At 46.1% G+C, this 19,442-nt stretch overlaps 2 protein-coding genes across 5 annotated transcripts in view; one reads left to right on the top strand and one right to left on the bottom strand.

Moving 5' to 3' along the window:
* LOC144495176 (HAUS augmin-like complex subunit 3) overlaps positions 1-11,179 on the bottom strand; it is a 156,449-nt gene extending 145,270 nt beyond the window's left edge. Inside the window, exons 1-2 of one of the 4 annotated variants that reach the window (XM_078215192.1) lie at positions 10,990-11,179; positions 1,070-2,070 (exon numbers count right to left, since the gene is read on the bottom strand). In XM_078215192.1, the coding sequence (XP_078071318.1) occupies positions 1,070-1,984 (915 nt within the window). In that variant the 5' untranslated portion in view covers positions 1,985-2,070; positions 10,990-11,179. The remainder of the gene's footprint in view (positions 1-1,069; positions 2,071-10,989) is intronic. The other 3 variants (XM_078215194.1, XM_078215193.1, XM_078215195.1) reach the window with 3 other exon arrangements.
* LOC144495178 (PRELI domain-containing protein 1, mitochondrial-like) overlaps positions 10,690-19,442 on the top strand; it is a 52,579-nt gene continuing 43,826 nt past the window's right edge. Inside the window, exon 1 of the mRNA XM_078215197.1 lies at positions 10,690-11,533. The gene's annotated coding sequence lies outside the window, so the exon portion shown is untranslated. The remainder of the gene's footprint in view (positions 11,534-19,442) is intronic.

Below are 19,442 nucleotides of genomic sequence, written 5' to 3'. Positions count from 1 at the left end.
CTCTGCTGTTTGTGATTTATATAAACGATCTGGAAGAAGGTGTAACTGGGGTGATCAGTAAGTTTGCGGACGACACAAAAATGGCTGGACTTGCAGATAGTGAGGAACATTGTCAGAGACTACAGAAGGATATAGATAGGCTGGAAATTTGGGCAAAGAAATGGCAGATGGAGTTCAATCCAGATAAATGCGAAGTGATGCATTTTGGTAAAACTAACGTAGGGGGGAGCTATACGATAAATGGCAGAACCATAAAGGGTGTGGATACGCAGAGGGACCTGGGTGTGCAAGTACACAGATCCTTGAAGGTGACGTCACAGGTGGAGAAGGTAGTGAATAAGGCATATGGCATGCTTGCCTTTATAGGACAGGGCATAGAGTATAAAAGTTGGGGTCTGATGTTGCAGTTGTATAGAACGTTGGTTCGGCCACATTTGGAATACTGTGCCCAGTTCTGGTCGCCACTCTACCAGAAGGACGTGGGGGCTTTAGAGAGAGTGCAGAGGAGGTTTACCAGGATGTTGCCTGGTATGGAAGGGCTTAGTTATGAGGAGAGATTGGGTAAACTGGGGTTGTTCTCACTGGAAAGACGGAGGATGAGGGGTGACCTAATAGAGGTGTATAAAATTATGAAAGGCATAGATAGGGTGAACAGTGGGAAGCTTTTCCCCAGATCGGTGGTGACGTTCACGAGGGGTCATAGTTCATGAGGGGTCATAGGTTCAAGGTGGGGGGGGAGAGAAAGAGGTTTAACACGGATATCAGAAGGACGTATTTGACACAGAGGGTGGTGGGGGCCTGGAATGCACTGCCGGGCAAGGTGGTGGAGGCGGACACACTGGGAACGTTTAAGACTTATCTAGATAGCCACACGAACAGAGTGGGAATGGAGGGATACAAAAGAATGGTCTAGTTTGGACCGGCTTGGAGGGCCTGTTCCTGTGCTGTATTGTTCTTTGTTCTTTATGAAGCATTCAGTTACATTTTGTTTTAACTGTGAACATTATAGCCCTTCAGAAAGGAGACAAAATGTAACAATTTGATTATCAACATTCAAAAATATTCCTACCTTTCTGTTTCGCATGGAGGAGATTCGCTGCTCCATAAGCTGAAGTTTAGCCTTGGTGCTCTGTTCTTTTGCTTTTGCCAAAATTAACTGTCGCTGGCCGCTGTTGTACGCTGCTTGGATTCTAGCCATTTGTTGCCGATATTCCTGGCAAACCTCATTACATTCTCCCTGTACGGACTGAGAGGTTATGTCCACTAGCTGAAATTTTTTTACGTCGGAGCTCTCAACAAGTTCTGTTATGCCTTTAAAAAGTTGTTTCTTCGTATATTCAGTGAGAGCTGCTGTGCATTGTTCTTCCTGCTGCAGATAGCTGTCCAATTCAAGCTGTGATAGAAAAATGGTCTGTTGTCCTGGCCTCCTTTCTGACACAACACTTGAAAAAATAGCAGACAGTTGCTGAACTTCTTCAAGTACCTTCGACAGAGTGACATTTAACTTAGCATTTTCAGCCAACAACTGTTCTCTTGTCTCTCTTAACAATTTGGTACATTCTTCCTCCTCATCCCTTAGTCTCATTGGCATATGACATATTCCTGAAGTCATCAATTGCTGCTTATTCCGCTGCTGGATTTTAACACTTCGAACCAGCTGTAGTGCCTTAACCTCCTCTTCCAGTTCCTCAATTGTCATCTCTGGCAGATTGCCATATTTTGATTCTGCATCCTTTGGACATGTTGCCAAGACCTTATCCAAGTCTTTCTGGCCCAAGCAATTTGCCTCTCCAAGGCTCTTCAACTCAGTTAGCTCTTCTGCAGTCAATACATTCTGTTCATTTATACTATTACAAAACCATTTGACAAACTCCTTTTCTTCTCCAATGTCAAACCACCAATCAAAATTCTCCCCATTCAGTTGATTGGATTTAGGATAAGCAATTTTCCTTAATGTCTCTACAAATACTTTCCCACCACTCATAGCGGTTAGTGCATAATAATTGTTCTGAGGTCTGAATGAACGGAGTTTTAAAATATCCAACTGCAACAAAATGGGATGCTGGATGTCTGTGTTAATCCCAAGCAGAAAGAATAAATTAACAAAAACACAAAAAGCCAGCCAGTATTTCTAAAATCAAAACAAAACCACAGATCAAAAGGGACCAGCTTTCAGAGAATTTCACTCACTATGTGCACAACAGTAATATTTCCATTAGTGCAAAGAAACAGTACCTACTTTCCTCAGTATTTAAAATAACAGCTAAATCAATTGGCCCAAACAATATATTTCATTCCCGGGGTTCAAATTAGAGGTAGGGGTATTATCCAATTTCCCATCGCTGATCACTGAAGCGCTATTTGAAAAGAGAAGTAGCTCACCAGCCAGGGAAGGGGGAGACAGATAAAAACCAGAGCAAGAAATTGCAATGTACAGTATTAAAAGTCAGAGGCCATGAATAGCAGAAAGTGGGCATGCAGGTGCAGCATATACTAAGGAAAGCAAATGGAATCTTGGCATTTATTGCAAAGGACTGGATTATAAAAGTAAAGAAGTGTTGTTACAATTGTATAAGGCATTGGTGAGACCACACCTGAACTAGTGTCCAGTTTTGGTCTCCTTGTTTGAGGAAGGATGCAGTGGCACTGGAGGCCATTCAGAGGAGCAGTTGAATAGCTTGGGTTTGTACTCACTGGAGTTCAGGAGAATGAGGGGGGGGATTCGATTGAGGTATATAAAATGCTAAAGGGGATTGATAAGGTGGATGTTGAACAGGTACTCCCCCTTGTAGGACAGTTTAGAACAAGAGATCATAGATATTGCGGATTGCAGATGTGGTTCCTATTTTCAAGAAGGGGAATAGGGATAGCCCAGGTAATTACCGACCGGTGAGTCTAACCTCAGTGGTTGGTAAACTGATGGAGAAGATCCTGAGGGACAGGATATATGAGCATTTAGAGAGGTTTAGTATGCTCAAGAATACTCAGCATGGCTTTGTCAAGGGCAGATCGTGCCTTACGAGCCTGGTGGAGTTCTTCGAAAATGTGACTAAACACATTGACGAAGGGAAGGCGGTAGATGTGGTTTATATGGATTTTAACAAGGCGTTCGATAAGGTCCCCCATGCAAGGCTTCTAGAAAAGGTGAGCGGGCATGGGATCCAAGGGGCTGCTGCCCTGTGGATCCAGAACTGGCTTGCCCAAAGGAGGCAGAGAGTGGGTATAGATGGGTCTTTTTCGAAATGGAGGTCGGTCACCAGTGGTGTGCCCCAGGGATCTGTTCTGGGACCCTTGCTGTTTGTCATTTTCATAAATGACCTGGATGAGGAAGTGGAGGGATGGGTTGGTAAGTTTGCCAACGACACGAAGGTTGGTGGGGTTGTGGATAGTCTGGAGGGATGTCAGAAGTTACAGAGGGACATAGATAGGATGCAAGACTGGGCGGACAAGTGGCAGATGGACTTCAACCCAGATAAATGCGTCGTGGTCCATTTTGGTACGTCAAATGGGATGAAAGAGTACAATATAAAGGGAAAGACTCTTAGTACTGTAGAGGATCAGAAGGGCCTTGGGGTCCGGGTCCATAGGACTCTGAAATCGGCCCCGCAGGTGGAGGAGGTGGTTAAGAAGGCGTATGGTGTGCTGGCCTTTATCAATCGAGGGATTGAGTTTAGGAGTCCGGGGATAATGATGCAGCTATATAAGACCCTCGTCAGACCCCACTTGGAGTACTGTGCTCAGTTCTGGTTGCCTCACTATAGGAAGGATGTGGAAAAGATTGAAAGGGTGCAGAGGAGATTTACAAGGATATTGCCTGGATTGAGTGGCATGCCTTATGAGGATAGGCTGAGGGAGCTCGGCCTTTTCTCCTTGGAGAGACGAAGGATGAGAGGAGACCTAATAGAGGTGTATAAGATGTTGAGAGGCATAGATCGGGTGGACTCTCAGAGGCTTTTTCCCAGGGTGGAAATGTCTGCTACGAGAGGACACAGGTTTAAGGTGCTGGGGGGTAGGTACAGGGGAGATGTTAGGGGTAAGTTTTTCACAGAGGGTGGTGGGGGAGTGGAATCGGCTGCCGTCAGTGGTGGTGGAGGCGAACTCAATAGGGTCTTTTAAGAGACTCCTGGATGAGTACATGGAGCGTAATAGGATGGAGGGTTATAGGTAGGTCTAGAAGGTAGGGATGTGTTCGGCGCAACTTGTGGGCCGAAGGGCCTGTTTGTGCTGTAGTTTTTCTATGTTTCTATATAGAATGAAAGGAGGTAGGTTCAAAACTGAGATGAGGAGAAACTACTTCTCTCAGGCGGTTGAGAGTCTCTGGAATTCATTGCCCCAGAGTGCAGTGGAGGCAGAATCAATCAACAGATTTGAGAGATAGATATGTTTCTGATGAAAAGCGGGATAAAGGGCTATGGGGAGCAGGCAGGAAAGTGGAGTTGAGACCAGGATAAGATTGCCCAAGATCATGTTAAATTGCAGAGCAGGCTCGAAGGGCTGAATTTCCTACTCCCACTCCTAATTTCAATGTTCCTAAAGTCTAAATTAGGTTCATGGTACATAAGTGCACAAAGCATGGTAAGTGAGGCCGGTGAGCTGCAGGTGCAGATAAACATTGTACTATGATGCTGTAATGATAAGAGACCTGGTTCAAAAAAGGACAGGAGTTGAATACAATGTGTTCAGGAAAGATAGGGAAATAAAGGAGGGGTTGCAGTATTGATTAAGGAGAGCACGACAGCACTGGATAAGATGTCCTAGAAGGGGCAAGGCCAAGATCTATTTAGTTAGCATTAAACAGTGGAGGGAACATTATACTACTGGATGTTTTCGGTCACCAACTAGTTGAAATAATATAAAAGGAACAAATTTGCAAGGAAATTACAGGAGGCACAAAAGCTATATAGAGTAGTGATAATGGGGCATTTATATCATCCAAGATAAATTTCAGTAGTGTATGGGCAGAGAGGGTAAGAGTTTTCGTTAGAGTATTCAGGAGAATTTTCCTGATCATTACTTTTCCATTCCATTGCTAGATCTGGCTCTCATGAATGAGGTGCATCAAATGTCATCAGAAGAACATTTTGGGAAGTGATAATATCACGTGGCTTAAGTTTAAGTTTGCTAGGGAAAAGGACAAGGAGCAATATAGAGTAAAAATTCTTAGAGAGCCAAGTTCAGTAGGATGAAAACAGGTCTGACATAGGTAAACTGGAATGAGAACACTGGCAGGCAAAGCTGCAACACAACAGCATGTTCTATTTCAAGAGGGGGTAGTTTGGTACAGTCAAGTTGCATTACAAAGGGGAACTGTGGGCAAGCAAAGGCTGAGCTCTCTACATAACAAAAGATTGAGAGCCAGATGATGCAGAAAAAAGGGTGCATATAATAGATGCTAACGAAATAATACAAATGAGAACAAGGCTGAAAATAAAAAGATCAGAGGGGAAATAAAAAAGGAAAAACGAAGAGCAAAGAGTATGGGAAGAGACTGGCATCTAACATAAAATGGAATTCAAATTAGGCATTAATAACAGAAGGATAGGATGAAGAAAGATGGAGCTGATTAGGGACCAAATAGGGACCCAAGCATGGGCTGATGATTTGCATTGCACCAATCTTCAGCAGGAAAGATGCTACTGAGATCATAGTGAAAAAGTTGTTGAGACACGGAATTGCCTAAAAATTGATAAAGGTGAGGAAGTATAATTGACCAGAAATGGGTGAGATGCAACAGAGAGCAAACACAGAAAATAGGGGTTGGAGTATGCCATGCAATATCATCCAACTCAAGAGCCTCATCTCACTTTCCCCTATATCCTTTATCTCATTCGCCCCACGAACTAAATCCAACTCCTTCAGTTTGGCCTCAACTGCTTTCTGTGCTAGTGAATTCCACAGGCTCACCACTCTCTGCATGAAGAATGGTCTCCTCATCTCCGTCCTAAATGGTTTACCCCCATATCCTTAAAATATGACTCTGGTCAACCATCAAGAACATCCTTCCTGCATCTAACATGTCTTGTCTAATTTTATAGGTTTCTAGGAGACAACCCTCATTCCTCAATTCCAGTGAATATAATCCTAACCGACTCAATCTCTTCTCATACATTCCACCATCCCAGGATTCAGTCTCGAAAACCTTTGTTGCAGTCCCTCTACAACGAGAACATCCATCCTCAGATAAGGAGGACAGGCTGCACACAATATTCCAGGTGTGGCCCTGTATAATTGCAGCAAGACATCCCTGCCCTTGTGAAGCACGGGAGAAAATTGCAGAGGAGATGGCAATAATCTTCCAATCTTACTCATGAGTGGGTGGTACTCGAGGACTGAAGAATTGCAAATGTTATACTCTTTCAGGAAAAAATGGGTATATGGATAACCCCCGCAATCACAGACCAGTCAGTTTAACCCAAGTGGGATGATGGGAAAGCTTTTAGAAACTATGATCCAAAGACAAAATTAACTGACATTTGGACAGGTGTAGAATAATTAAGGACAGTCAACACAGACTTGCTAAAAGCAAATAGTGTTTAATTAACATGAATGATTTTCTCTGATTAGGCCTAATCAAAGTGGGACATCCAAAAAAGATTTTATAAAGTGCCACATCAGGCTTGCCAGCAAAGCTAAAGTCCACGGAATAAAAGGGACAGTGGCAGTTTGGATACAAGGTTGGTTGGTCACAGAAACAGTTTGTGGTAAAGGGCTGTTTTTTTCAGACTGGAGGTGGGTATGCAGCAGATCACGGCTTTCCTTGACATCGCTTAATGACCGAGACTTGAGTACAATTTCAAAGTTTGCAGATGATATAAAACTCTAGGTTCTGTGAACCCGGAAGACAATAACAATAGCCTTCAAGGAGATGTAGACAAGTTGGTAGAACGAGCAGACATGTGGCAGATTAAACTTAATGCAGAGAATTGTGAAATGATACAGTTGGATGGGGACAGAAAAAAAAAAAGGACAGTTCCAAAGTGGGAGCAGGGATGGATATGTACACAAGGTGTTACAGGTGATTTGGAAAATTGCGAAAGTGGCTAAAAAGGGGATCCTAGGCTTCACAACTAGAGGCACAAGAGTAGGAAGGAATATGAAATGTTGCTGTTTATTGCAAGAGGAATTGAATATAAAAGTAGGGAAGTTTCAAACAGCTATACAGGGTCTTGAGACCATATCTGAAGCATTTGTTCTAATTTTTTAAACAATTCAGTTGTTTAGAAGCAGTTCAGAATATTATTTCAACTCATTTCTGGCACAAAGGGGTTACCTTATAAGGAATGGTTGAGCAAGTTGCACCGAGGCCATTGGCGTTTAGAAGAATGTGAGGTGATTTTATTGAAACAAAGATCCTGTGGAGACTTGATAAGAGTGGATATCTGGGAATGTTTCTTTTTGTGGGGAAGACAAAAACTAGGGCACAAACTAAGAGGTCTCTCTTTTGAGAAACGTTTTCTTTCAAAAGAGTGTTGGTGTCCACAATTTTATTGCTCAAAGTAGTGGAGGCTGGGTTACTTAATTTATTCAAGGCAGGATTAGATTTTTATTAGGCAAGGGATGCAAGTTGGGGGGTGGGGGGGGTGAGAGAGAGAGAGAGGAGGAGGAGGAAGAACAGAAAAGAAAATGCAACTGAAACCACAATCAGATCAGTCATGATCTTATTGAATGATGGGGCAGGCTCAAACAGCCTACTCCTGTTTTTCTAAGAGTACAAAAGTAAGAAGATTAGGATGAACCTTTATAATAAATACTGATTCATCCTCAACTGAAGTACTGCCTCAAATTCTGGGCATCACACACAGAATTAGAATTGTCAGTGGAGAGTGAGGCCATTCAGCCTATCAAGTCCATTCTCTCACCTTCTCACCATAACGCTGCTCAAGGGGAGGTGGTGGTATTGTGGTATTGTCACTGGACTAGTAATCCAAAGACCCAGGGCGATACAGATAGGAAATATACAGATATATCTAATACAAATAGAAAATATACAGTAAATGGCATAACCCTTAAGAGTATTGATAGGCAATACAGGTACGTAGTTCACTGAAAGTGGCAATGCAGGTGGAGAAGGTAGTCAAGAAGGCAAACGGCATGCTTGCCTTCATCGGCCGGGGCAGAGTTAAAAAATTGGCAAGTCATGTTGCAGCTTTATAGAACCTTAGTTAGGCCGCACTTGGAATATAGTGTTCAATTCTGGTCGCCACATTACCAGAAGGATGTGGAGGCTTTGGAGAAGGTACAGAAAAGATTTACCAGGATGTTGCCTGGTATAGAGGGCATTAGCTACGAGGAGAGGTTGGAGAAACTTGATTTGTTCTCACTGGAACGACAGAGGTTGAGGGGCGACCTGATAGAAGTCTGCAAGGTTATGAGAGGCATGGACAGAATGGATAGTCAGAAGCTTTTTCCCAGGGTGGAAGAGTCAATTACTCGGGGGCACAAGTTTAAGACGCGAGGGGCAAGGTTTAAACGAGATGTACGAGGCAGATTTTTTTTTTTTACACAGTAGTGGGTGCCTGGAACTCGTTGCCGGGGGAGGTAATGGAAGTGGAGACGGTAGTGACTTTTAAGGGGCGTCTTGACAAATATATGAATAGGATGGGAATAGAGGGATATGGTCCCCGGAAGGGTAGGGGGTTTTAGTTCAGTCAGGCAGCATGGTCGGTGCAGGCTTGGAGGGCCGAAGGACCTGTTCCTGCGCTATAATTTTCTTTGTGCTGGGGACCCAAGTTCAAATTGCACCACTGCAGACGGTGAAATTTGAATTGAATAGAAATCTAGAATTAAAAATCTAATGATGACTATGAAGCTATTGTTGATTGTTGTAAAAACCCATCTGGTTCACGAATGCCCATTAGGGAAGGAAATCTGCCATTCTTAGCTGGTCTGATCTACATGTGACTCCTGATCCACAGTAAAGTGGTTGACTTTCAAATGCCCCCGCAAGGGCAATTAAGAATGGGCAATAAATGCCAGCCCAGCCAGCAATACACATGGATGAATAAAAAAATTCTTCCACTTTAAGAGGACACAAAAAGATTTACAAGAATGGTTCCATAGAATCATAGAAACCCTACAGTGCAGAAGGAGGCCATTCGGCCCATCGAGTCTGCACCGACCACAATCCCACCCAGGCCCTACCCCCACATATTTACCCACTAATCCCTCTAACCTACGCATCCCAGGACTCTAAGGGGCAATTTTTAACCTGGCCAATCAACCTAACCCGCACATCTTTGGACCATGGGAGGAAACCGGAGCACCCGGAGGAAACCCACGCAGACACGAGGAGAATGTGCAAACTCCACACAGACAGTGACCCGAGCCGGGAATCGAACCCAGGACCCTGGAGCTGTGAAGCAGCAGTGCTAACCACTGTGCTACCGTGCCGCCCCAGGGATGATGAACCATAGCTACATAAACAAATTGGAGCAACTTGGTCTATTTACCTTGAGCAGAGTTGGAGGAGAGATTTGATATAGGTGTTTAGAATCACAAGGGGTCTAGACAGAGTAAATAGGGAGAAACTGTTCCCACTGGTATACACACAGAGCAGAAAAGTAAAGTTGAAGCCACAATCAAATTAGTCATTGAACATAGGAGACCATTTGACCCATCAAACCTGTTCTACTATTCAATTAGATTACAACTGATTATCTACCGCAAAAGCACTTTGACACCCTATCCCCATATCCTTCCATGTCATTAGGGTCCACAAATTTATTGATTTCTGTCTTGAACATGCTCACTGACCGAGCCTCCACAGCCCGTTGGAGCAGAGAATTGCAGATTCACCATCTTCAGTGAAGAAATTCCTCCTTATCTCAATCCTTAATAGCCTGTCCTGCATTCTGAAGCTCTGTACCCCTGTTCCAGACTCGCCAGCCAGGGGAAACATCCTATCCACATCTCTCCTGTCAGGACCTATAAAAATCTGTCAGCTCTGATGAAAAAAGTAATTCAGACTCTAAACATTAGCTCAGTTCTCTCTGTTGTCAGACCTGCTGAGATTTTCCAGTACTTGCAGTAATTTACTTTCGCCTGAAAATAATGAGATCTTCATTATAATGAAGCTTCAATGAGATCACCTCCAATTCTTCAAAAACTTCAGCGAATACAAAGGCCGAGTTTCATAGAATCACAGTGCAGGAGAGGCCTTTTGGCTCATCAAGTCTGCATTGACACATGAGAAACACCTGAACTCCCACCTAAGTTTATTTAATAGTCACAAGTAGGCTTACATTAACACTGCAATGAAGTTACCGTGAAAATCCCCTAGTTGCCACACTCCAGCACCTGTTCAGGAACAGAGGGAGAATTTAGCATGGCCAATGCACCTAACCAGCACATCTTTCGGACTGTGGGAGGAAACCCATGCAGACACCAGTGATCCAAGCCAGGAATTGAATCCGGGTCCCTGGCGCTGTGAGGCACCATACCTAATCCCATTGACCAGCACTTGGCCCATAGCTTTGAACGTTATGGTGTGCCAAGTACTCATTCAGGTACTTTTTAAAGGACGAGAGGCATCCCCTCCATCACCCTCCCAGGCAGTGCATTCCAGACCGTCACCACTCTCTGGGTAAAAGTTTTTCCTCAAATCCCCCCCTAAATCTCCCACCCCTCACTTTTAACTTATGTCCCCTCGTGACTGACCCTTCAACACAGGGGAACAGCTGCTCCCTGTCCACTCTGTCCGTGTCTCTCATAATCTTGTACACCTCCTCAATGACAGAACAGGCTCGAGGGGCCGAATGGCTTATTCCTGTTTTCCTTTGGTCTCAGGCAAGCAGAGGAAGTGAAAATGGCGCGAACATAGAGGGGTGGGCGGGAGGCTCAAACACAACGGAAAGCCGGTGGCGACCAGAGGCGGACAGCCGACACAGTGACAGTCACCGGCTCCTCCCCAGTGTCGGAGCCCGGCGGCGCGGGAGATGGAAGGGTAGGCCTCAGGCTTCACTGAGGGGGAAACAGAGGCGCGGTTCTCACCTCACTATCTCGGCGGTGACTGTGGGCGGCGGTGTCCGGTTACCATTCAGAGGCTCCCTCCTTCCCTCAGGCTTTGCGGACACCCGGCCGGACTTTATTCAAGATTCCCGCCCCGCGCTCGAGCGCCGTCTTCACCAACCGCCCGCCGATTTCCGTTAGCGCGCAAGCGCACTTCAGCCCAGTGAACACCGACGAATTCACTAGAGAGACAAGAGGTGACACCTCTCCCATTTCCCTCCCCCACCCACTGTTCGCGGACAGCGCCACTGGGAGGATCCAGCACCAAGCGTCACTTGGAGGACCGAGCAGCAGCTCCACCAGCTGGCGGGAGGTCGTTGCGAGAGGATGGCGTGGGGTGGGCTGGACTTCCCTTCCCTGGCCCGGGGATGGAGAACGAAGTGCGGCGTGCGGACTAACGGCCGGCGGGGAATCGCACATGGGGGGAGAGGCCGCCACTTCAAACCGGCCAGAAGAGCTTGGAGGGGAGGGGAAGAGAGCTGGAGGTTATCGCGGGAGAGAGAAGCCGGGGCCGGCCATGTTGTAGGTGAGTGTGTCAGGGGCTGTCTCTCTCTTGTGTGTCAGTGAGGCCTGTTGCAGAGGCTGTGGATCCAGGAGGTCAAACTGACTCCTGTGGGCACCAACTCTGCTCTCAATCAGAATGCTCTTTAACTGAACCGTGTCTCCATAAACATGCTCTGTCCTTGGTCAAAACCGGTTATAAGGCTAGCCCCAGCAACCAGAGACCACTCAGGTTACTATCAGCTTCTAGAAACAATTATTCAGCATTTAATTAGTAGTCACATGGAAATGTGTGGGTCAGTTATGAAGAGTCAGCATGGATTTCTGGAGGGGAAGTCGTATTTAACTACCTTGCTGGAGTTTTTTTGAAGAGGAAACAAAGTGTCAATGAGGGTAAAGTTTTAAAAAGCCCCAAAGTTTATTTACTAGTCACAAGTGGGCTTACATTAACACTGCAATGAAGTTACTGTGAAAATCCAAAAGAGAAAATGCTGGCAAATCTCAGCAGGCCTGGCAGCATCTGTAAGGAGAGAACAGAGCTGACGTTTCGAGTCCAGATGACCCTTTGTCAAAGCCAGCTTTCTGCAGCCAGATTCCAGCATCCGCAGTAATTTGCTTTTATACTGTGAAAATCCCCCAGTCGCCACACTGCGGTGCCTGTTCGGGCACACTGAGGGAGAATTTAGCATGGCCAATGTACCTAACCAGCACGTCTTTTTAGACTGTGGGAGGAAACCACAGCACCTGGAGGAAACCCATGCAGGCACAGTGTTATAAGGGGGGAGGCTGATCTCTCTGAGAACTAACACTCAACCACTCAAAGAGAAGTACCTCTCTTCATAATCTGTTAGTGTGTGTGAGAAGGGGGATTATCTGAACTTCCAACAACTTTTAATGGTCAAATCAATACTGAGAAAGAACAAAGAAAATTACAGCACAGGAACTGCCCTGTGGCCCTCCAAGCCTGCACCGACCATGCTGCCCGACTGAACTAAAACCCTTCCGGGGACTATATCCCTCCATTCCCATCCTATTCGTGTATTTGTTAAGATGCCCGTTAAAAGTCACTACCGTATCCGCTTCCACTACCTCCTCCGGCAGCAAGTTCCAGGCACCCACACCCTCTGTGTGAAAATCTTGCCTCGTAAATCTCCTTTTAACTCCACCCCCCCCCCCCCCCCAAACTTAAACTTTTGCCCCCTAGTAATTGACTGTTCTGACTATCCACTCTGTCCATGCCCCTCATAATCTTGTAAACTTCTATCAGGTCTCCCCTCAACCTCCGTCGTTCCAGTGAGAACAAACCAAGTTTCTCCAATCCCTCCTCATAGCTAATGCCCTCCATACCAGGCAACATCCTGGTAAATCTTTTCTGTACCCTCTCCAAAGCCTCCACATCCTTCTGGTGGTGTGGCGACCAGAATTGAACACTATATTCCAAGTGCAGTCTTACTACGGTTCTATAAAGCTGCAACATGACTTGCCAATTTTTAAACTCAGTGCCCTGGCCGATGAAGGCAAGCATGCCGTATGCCTTCTTGACTACCTTCTCCACTTGCGTTGCCGCTTTCAGTGACCTGTACACCCAGATCCCTCTGCCTATCATAGAACATAGAGCAGTACAGCACAGAACAGGGCCTTCGGCCCACGATGTTGTGCCGAGCTTTATCTGAAACCAAGATCAAGCTATCCCACTCCCTATCACCCTGGTGTGCTCCATGTGTCTATCCAATAACCGCTTAAATGTTCCTAAAGTGTCTGACTCCACTATCACTGCAGGCAGTCCATTCCACACCCCAACCACTCTCTGAGTAAAGAACTTACCTCGGACATCCTTCCTATATCTCCCACCATGAACCCTATAGTTATGCCCCCTTGTAATAGCTCCATCCACCCGAGGAAATAGTCTTTGAACGTTCACTCTATCTATCCCCTTCATCATTTTATAAACCTCTATTAAGTTTCCCCTCAACCTCCTCCGCTTCCTCAACCTTTCCTCATAAGACCTACCCTCCAAACCAGGCAGCATCCTGGTAAATCTCCTTTGCACTCTTTCCAGCGCTTCCACATCCTTCTTATAGTGAGGTAACCAGAACTGCACACAATATTCCAAATGTGGTCTCACCAAGGTCCTGTACAGTTGCAGCATAACCCCACGGCTCTTAAACTCCAACCCCCGTTAATAAAAGCTAACACACGATAGGCCTTCTTCACAGCTCTATCCACTTGAGTGGCAACCTTCAGAGATCTGTGGATATGGACCCCAACCAAGATCTCTCTGTTCCTCCACAGTCTTCAGAACCCTACCTTTGACCCTGTAATCCACATTTAAATTTGTCCTACCAAAATGAATCACCTCACATTTATCAGGGTTAAACTCCATCTGCCATTTTTCAGCCCAGCTTTGCATCCTATCTATGTCTCTTTGCAGCCTACAACAGCCCTCCACCTCATCCACTACTCCACCAATCTTGGTGTCATCAGCAAATTTACTGATCCACCCTTCAGCCCCCTCCTCTAAGTCATTAATAAAAATCACAAATAGCAGAGGACCAAGCACTGATCCTTGTGGCACTCTGCTAGCAACCTGCCTCCAGTCTGAAAATTTTCCATCCACCACCACCCTCTGTCTTCGATCAGATAGCCAGTTACCTATCCAATCGGCCAACTTTCCCTCTATTCCACACCTCCTTACTTTCATCATAAGCCGACCATGGGGGACCTTATCAAAGGCCTTACTAAAATCCATGTATATGACATCAACTGCCCTACCTTCATCAACACACTTAGTTACCTCCTCAAAAAATTTTATCAAATTTGTGAGGCACGACTTGCCCTTCACGAATCCGTGCTGACTATCCCGGATTAATCCGCATCTTTCTAAATGGTCGTAAATCCCATCCCTAAGGACCTTTTCCATCAATTTACCAACCACCTAAGTAAAACTAACCGGCCTATAATTACCAGGGTCATTTCTATTCCCTTTCTTAAACAGAGGAACAACATTCGCCATTCTCCAGTCCTCTGGCACCATCCCCGTGGACAGTGAGGACCCAAAGATCAAAGCCAAAGGCTCTGCAATCTCATCCCTTGCCTACCAAAGAATCCTAGGATATATTTCATCAGGCCCAGGGGACTTGTCGACCTTCAGTTTATTCAAAACTGCTAGTACATCCTCCCTCTGAACATCTACTTCCTCCAGCCTATTAGCCTGTAACACCTTCTCTTCCTCAAAAACATGGCCCCTCTCCTTGGTGAACACTGAAGAAAAGTATTCATTCATCACCTCGCCTATCTCTACTGACTCCATACACAAGTTCCCACTACTGTCCTTGACCGGCCCTAACCTCACCCTGGTCATTCTTTTATTCCTCACATAGAGTAAAAAGCCTTGGGGTTTTCCTTGATCCGACCCACCAAGGACTTCTCATGTCCCCTCCTTGCTCTCCTAAGCCCCTTTTTCAGCTAATTCCTTGCTAACTTGTAACCCTCAATCGAGCCATCTGAACCTTGTTTCCTCATCCCTACATAAGTTTCCTCTTCCTTTTCACAAGACATTCCACCTCTTTTGTGAACCATGGTTCCCTCACTCGGCCATTTCCTCCCTGCCTGACAGGGACATACCTATCAAGGACACACAGTATTTGTTCCTTGAAAAAGTTCCACTTTTCATTAGTGCCTTGCCCTGACAGTTTCTGTTCCCATCTTATGCCCCCAAATTCTTGCCTAATCACATCATAATTACCTCTCCCCCAATTGTAAACCTTGCCCTGCCGTATGGCCCTATCCCTCTCCATTGCAATAACAAAAGACACCGAATTGTGGTCACTATCTCCAAAGTGCTCTCCCACAACCAAATCTAACACTTGGCCCGGTTCATTTCCCAGTACCAAATCCAATGTGGCCCCACCTCTTGTCGGCCTATCCACATATTGTGTCAGGAAACCCTCCTGCACACACTGCACAAAAACTGCCCCATCCGAACTATTCAACCTACAAAGGTTCCAATCAATATTTGGAAAGTTAAAGTCCCCCATGACAACTACCCTGTGACCCCCACACCTATCCATAATCTGCTTAGCAATTTCTTCCTCCACATCTCTATTACTATTTGGGGGCCTATAGTAAAGTCCTAACAACGTGACCGCTCCTTTCCTATTTCTAACCTCAGCCCATATTACCTCAGCGTGCAGATCCCCCTCGAAGTGCCTTTCCGCAGCCGTTAAACTATCCTTGATTAACAATGCTGCTACTCCACCTCTTTTACCAGCTTCCCTACACTTAGTGAAACATCTATACCCCGGAACGTCCAACAACCATTCCTGTCCTTGTTCTACCCATGTCTCCTTAATGGCCACAACATCATAGTCCCAAGTACCAATCCACGCCCCAAGTTCATCTACCTTGTTCCGGATGCTCCTTGCATTGAAGTAGACACACTTCAACCCACCTTCCTGTCTACCGGTACCCACCCTTGACCTTGATACCTTCCCCAATACCTCACTACACTCAACATTGACTTCCGGACAACAACCCCTTTTCCCATCCCCCTGACAAATTAGTTTAAACCCCCCTGAAGAGCCGTAGCAAATTTCCCTCCCAGGATATTGGCGCCCCTCTGGTTCAGGTGCACCCCATCCTGTTTGTACAGGTCCCACCTTCCCCAGAATGTGTTTCAATTATCCACACCATCCTACACCATCCCTGCAACCACATGTTTAACTGCACTCTCTCCCTGTTCCTCAACTCGCTATCATAGAAACCCTACAGTACAGAAAGAAGCTGTTCGGCCCATCGAGTCTGTACCGACCACAATCCCTACATATTTACCCACTAATCCCTCTAACCTACACATCTCAGGACGCTAAGGGGCAATTGTTAGCATGGCCAATCAACCTAACCCGCACATCTTTGGACTGTGGGAGGAAACGGGAGCACCCGGAAGAAACCCACACAGACACGAGGAGAATGTGCAAACTCCACACAGACAGTGACCCAAGCCGGGAATCGAACCCTGGAGCTGTGAAGCAGCAGTGCTAACCACTGTGGTACCGTGCTGCCCCACGTGGCACTGGCAACGTACCGGAGATGACCACATATTTTGTCTTGGCTCTCAGCTTCCAGCCCAGCTCTCTAAATTCCTGTTTTAAATCCCCATCCCTCCTCTTACCTATGTCGTTGGTACCAATGTGTACCACGACTTGTGACTGTTCCCCCTCCCCCTTAAGAATCTGGAAAACACGGTCCAAGACGTCACGGACCCTGGCATCCGGTAGGCAACATACCATCCGTGAGTCACTTTTGCTGCCACAGAACCTCCTATCTATCCCTCTAACTAACGAGTCCCCAATAACTATTGCCCTCCCGCTCTCCCCCTTACCCTCCCGAGCCACAGGGACGGACTCGGTGCTGGAGATCTGCCCACTGCGGCTCACCACTATCAGTACTCTTAAGGGTTCTGCCATTTACTGTATATTTCCTATCTGTATTAGACCTTCCAAAATGCACTACCTCACATTTGTCCGGATTAAACTCCAACTGCCATCTGTCCGCCCAAGTCTTCAACCGATCTACATGCTGCTCTATCCTCTGATGGTCCTCATCGCTATCCGCAAATCCACCAACCTTTGTGTCATCCGCAAACTTACTAATAAGAACATAAGAACATAAGAAATAGGAGCAGGAGTAGGCCATCTAGCCCCTCGAGCCTGCCCCGCCATTCAATAAGATCATGGCTGATCTGACGTGGATCAGTACCACTTACCTCGGGTAGTGCACTAGAAAGCTTTAGATTGGCTAAGAGGGAGTTGAAGAGCGAGCTTAGAAGGGCTAAAAGGGGACATGAGAAGACTTTGGCGGATAGGGTTAAAGAGAATCCTAAGGCGTTCTATAGGTATGTCAAGAACAGAAGGTTGGTTAGGGCAAGTTTAGGGCCAGTTATAGATGGCAGAGGGAAGTTATGTGTGGAACCGGAGGAGATTGGTGAAGCATTGAACCAATATTTCTCTTCGGTGTTCACGCAAGGGGACATGAATATAGCTGAGGAGGACACTGGGTTGCAAGGGAGTAGAATAGACAGTATTACAGTTGATAAGGAGGATGTGCAGGATATTCTGGAGGGTCTGAAAATAGATAAATCCCCTGGTCCGGATGGGATTTATCCAAGGATTCTCTGGGAGGCAAGAGAAGTGATTGCAGAGCCTCTGGCTCTGATCTTCAGGTCGTCGTTGGCCTCTGGTATAGTACCAGAAGATTGGAGGTTAGCGAATGTTGTCCCATTGTTTAAGAAGGGGAACAGAGACTTCCCCGGGAATTATAGACCGGTGAGTCTCACTTCTGTTGACGGCAAGATGTTGGAAAAAATTATAAGGGATAGGATTTATAGTTATTTGGAGAGTAATGAATTGATAGGTGATAGTCAGCATGGTTTTGTGGCAGGTAGGTCGTGCCTTACTAACCTTATTGAGTTTTTTGAGAAAGTGACCAAGGAGGTGGATGGGGGCAAGGCAGTGGACGTGGTATATATGGATTTTAGTAAGGCGTTTGATAAGGTTCACCATGGTAGGCTTCTGCAGAAAATGCAGATGTATGGGATTGGGGGTGATCTAGGAAATTGGATCAGGAATTGGCTAGCGGATAGGAAACAGAGGGTGGTGGTTGATAGTAAATATTCATCATGGAGTGCGGTTACAAGTGGTGTACCTCAGGGATCTGTTTTGGGGCCACTGCTGTTTGTAATATTTATTAATGATCTGGATGAGGGTATAGTTGGGTGGATTAGCAAATTTGCTGATGACACCAAAGTCGGTGGTGTGGTAGACAGTGAGGAAGGGTGTCGTAGTTTGCAGGAAGACTTAGACAGGTTGCAAAGTTGGGCCGAGAGGTGGCGGATGGAGTTTAATGCGGAGAAGTGTGAGGTAATTCACTTTGGTAGGAATAACAGATGTGTTGAGTATAGGGCTAACGGGAGGACTTTGAATAGTGTGGAGGAGCAGAGGGATCTAGGTGTATGTGTGCATAGATCCCTGAAAGTTGGGAATCAAGTAGATAAGGTTGTTAAGAAGGCATATGGTGTCTTGGCGTTTATTGGTAGGGGGATTGAATTTAGGAGTCGTAGCGTTATGTTGCAACTGTACACAACTCTGGTGCGGCCGCACTTGGAGTACTGTGTGCAGTTCTGGTCCCCACATTACAGGAAGGATGTGGAGGCTTTGGAGAGGGTGCAGAGGAGGTTTACCAGGATGTTGCCTGGTATGGAGGGGAGATCCTATGAGGAGAGGCTGAGGGATTTGGGATTGTTTTCGCTGGAAAGGCGGCGGCTAAGAGGGGATCTTATTGAAACATATAAGATGATTAGAGGTTTAGATAGGGTGGATAGTGATAGCCTTTTTCCTCTGATGGAGAAATCCAGCACGAGGGGGCATGGCTTTAAATTGAGGGGGGATAGTTATAGAACCGATGTCAGGGGTAGGTTCTTTACCCAGAGGGTGGTGAGGGATTGGAATGCCCTGCCAGCATCAGTAGTAAATGCGCCTAGTTTGGGGGCGTTTAAGAGATCCGTAGATAGGTTCATGGACGAAAAGAAATTGGTTTAGGTTGGAGGGTCACAGTTTTTTTTTAACTGGTCGGTGCAACATCGTGGGCCGAAGGGCCTGTTCTGCGCTGTAATGTTCTATGTTCCCCATAACCCTTAATTCCCTTACCGATCAGGAATCCATCCATCCGCGCTTTAAACATATTCAGCGAGGTAGCCTCCACCACCACAGTGGGCAGAGAATTCCAGAGATTCACCACCCTCTGGGAGAAGAAGTTCCTCCTCAACTCTGTCTTAAACCGACCCCCCTTTATTTTGAGGCTGTGTCCTCTAGTTTTAACTTCCTTACTAAGTGGAAAGAATCTCTCCGCCTCCACCCTATCCAGCCCCCGCATTATCT

This window comes from Mustelus asterias, chromosome 6 (genome assembly GCF_964213995.1).
Source record: "Mustelus asterias chromosome 6, sMusAst1.hap1.1, whole genome shotgun sequence".
NCBI lineage: Eukaryota > Metazoa > Chordata > Chondrichthyes > Carcharhiniformes > Triakidae > Mustelus > Mustelus asterias.
Note: the sequence above shows the minus strand (reverse complement) of the source record. Positions and strands in the feature narration are given on the sequence as shown.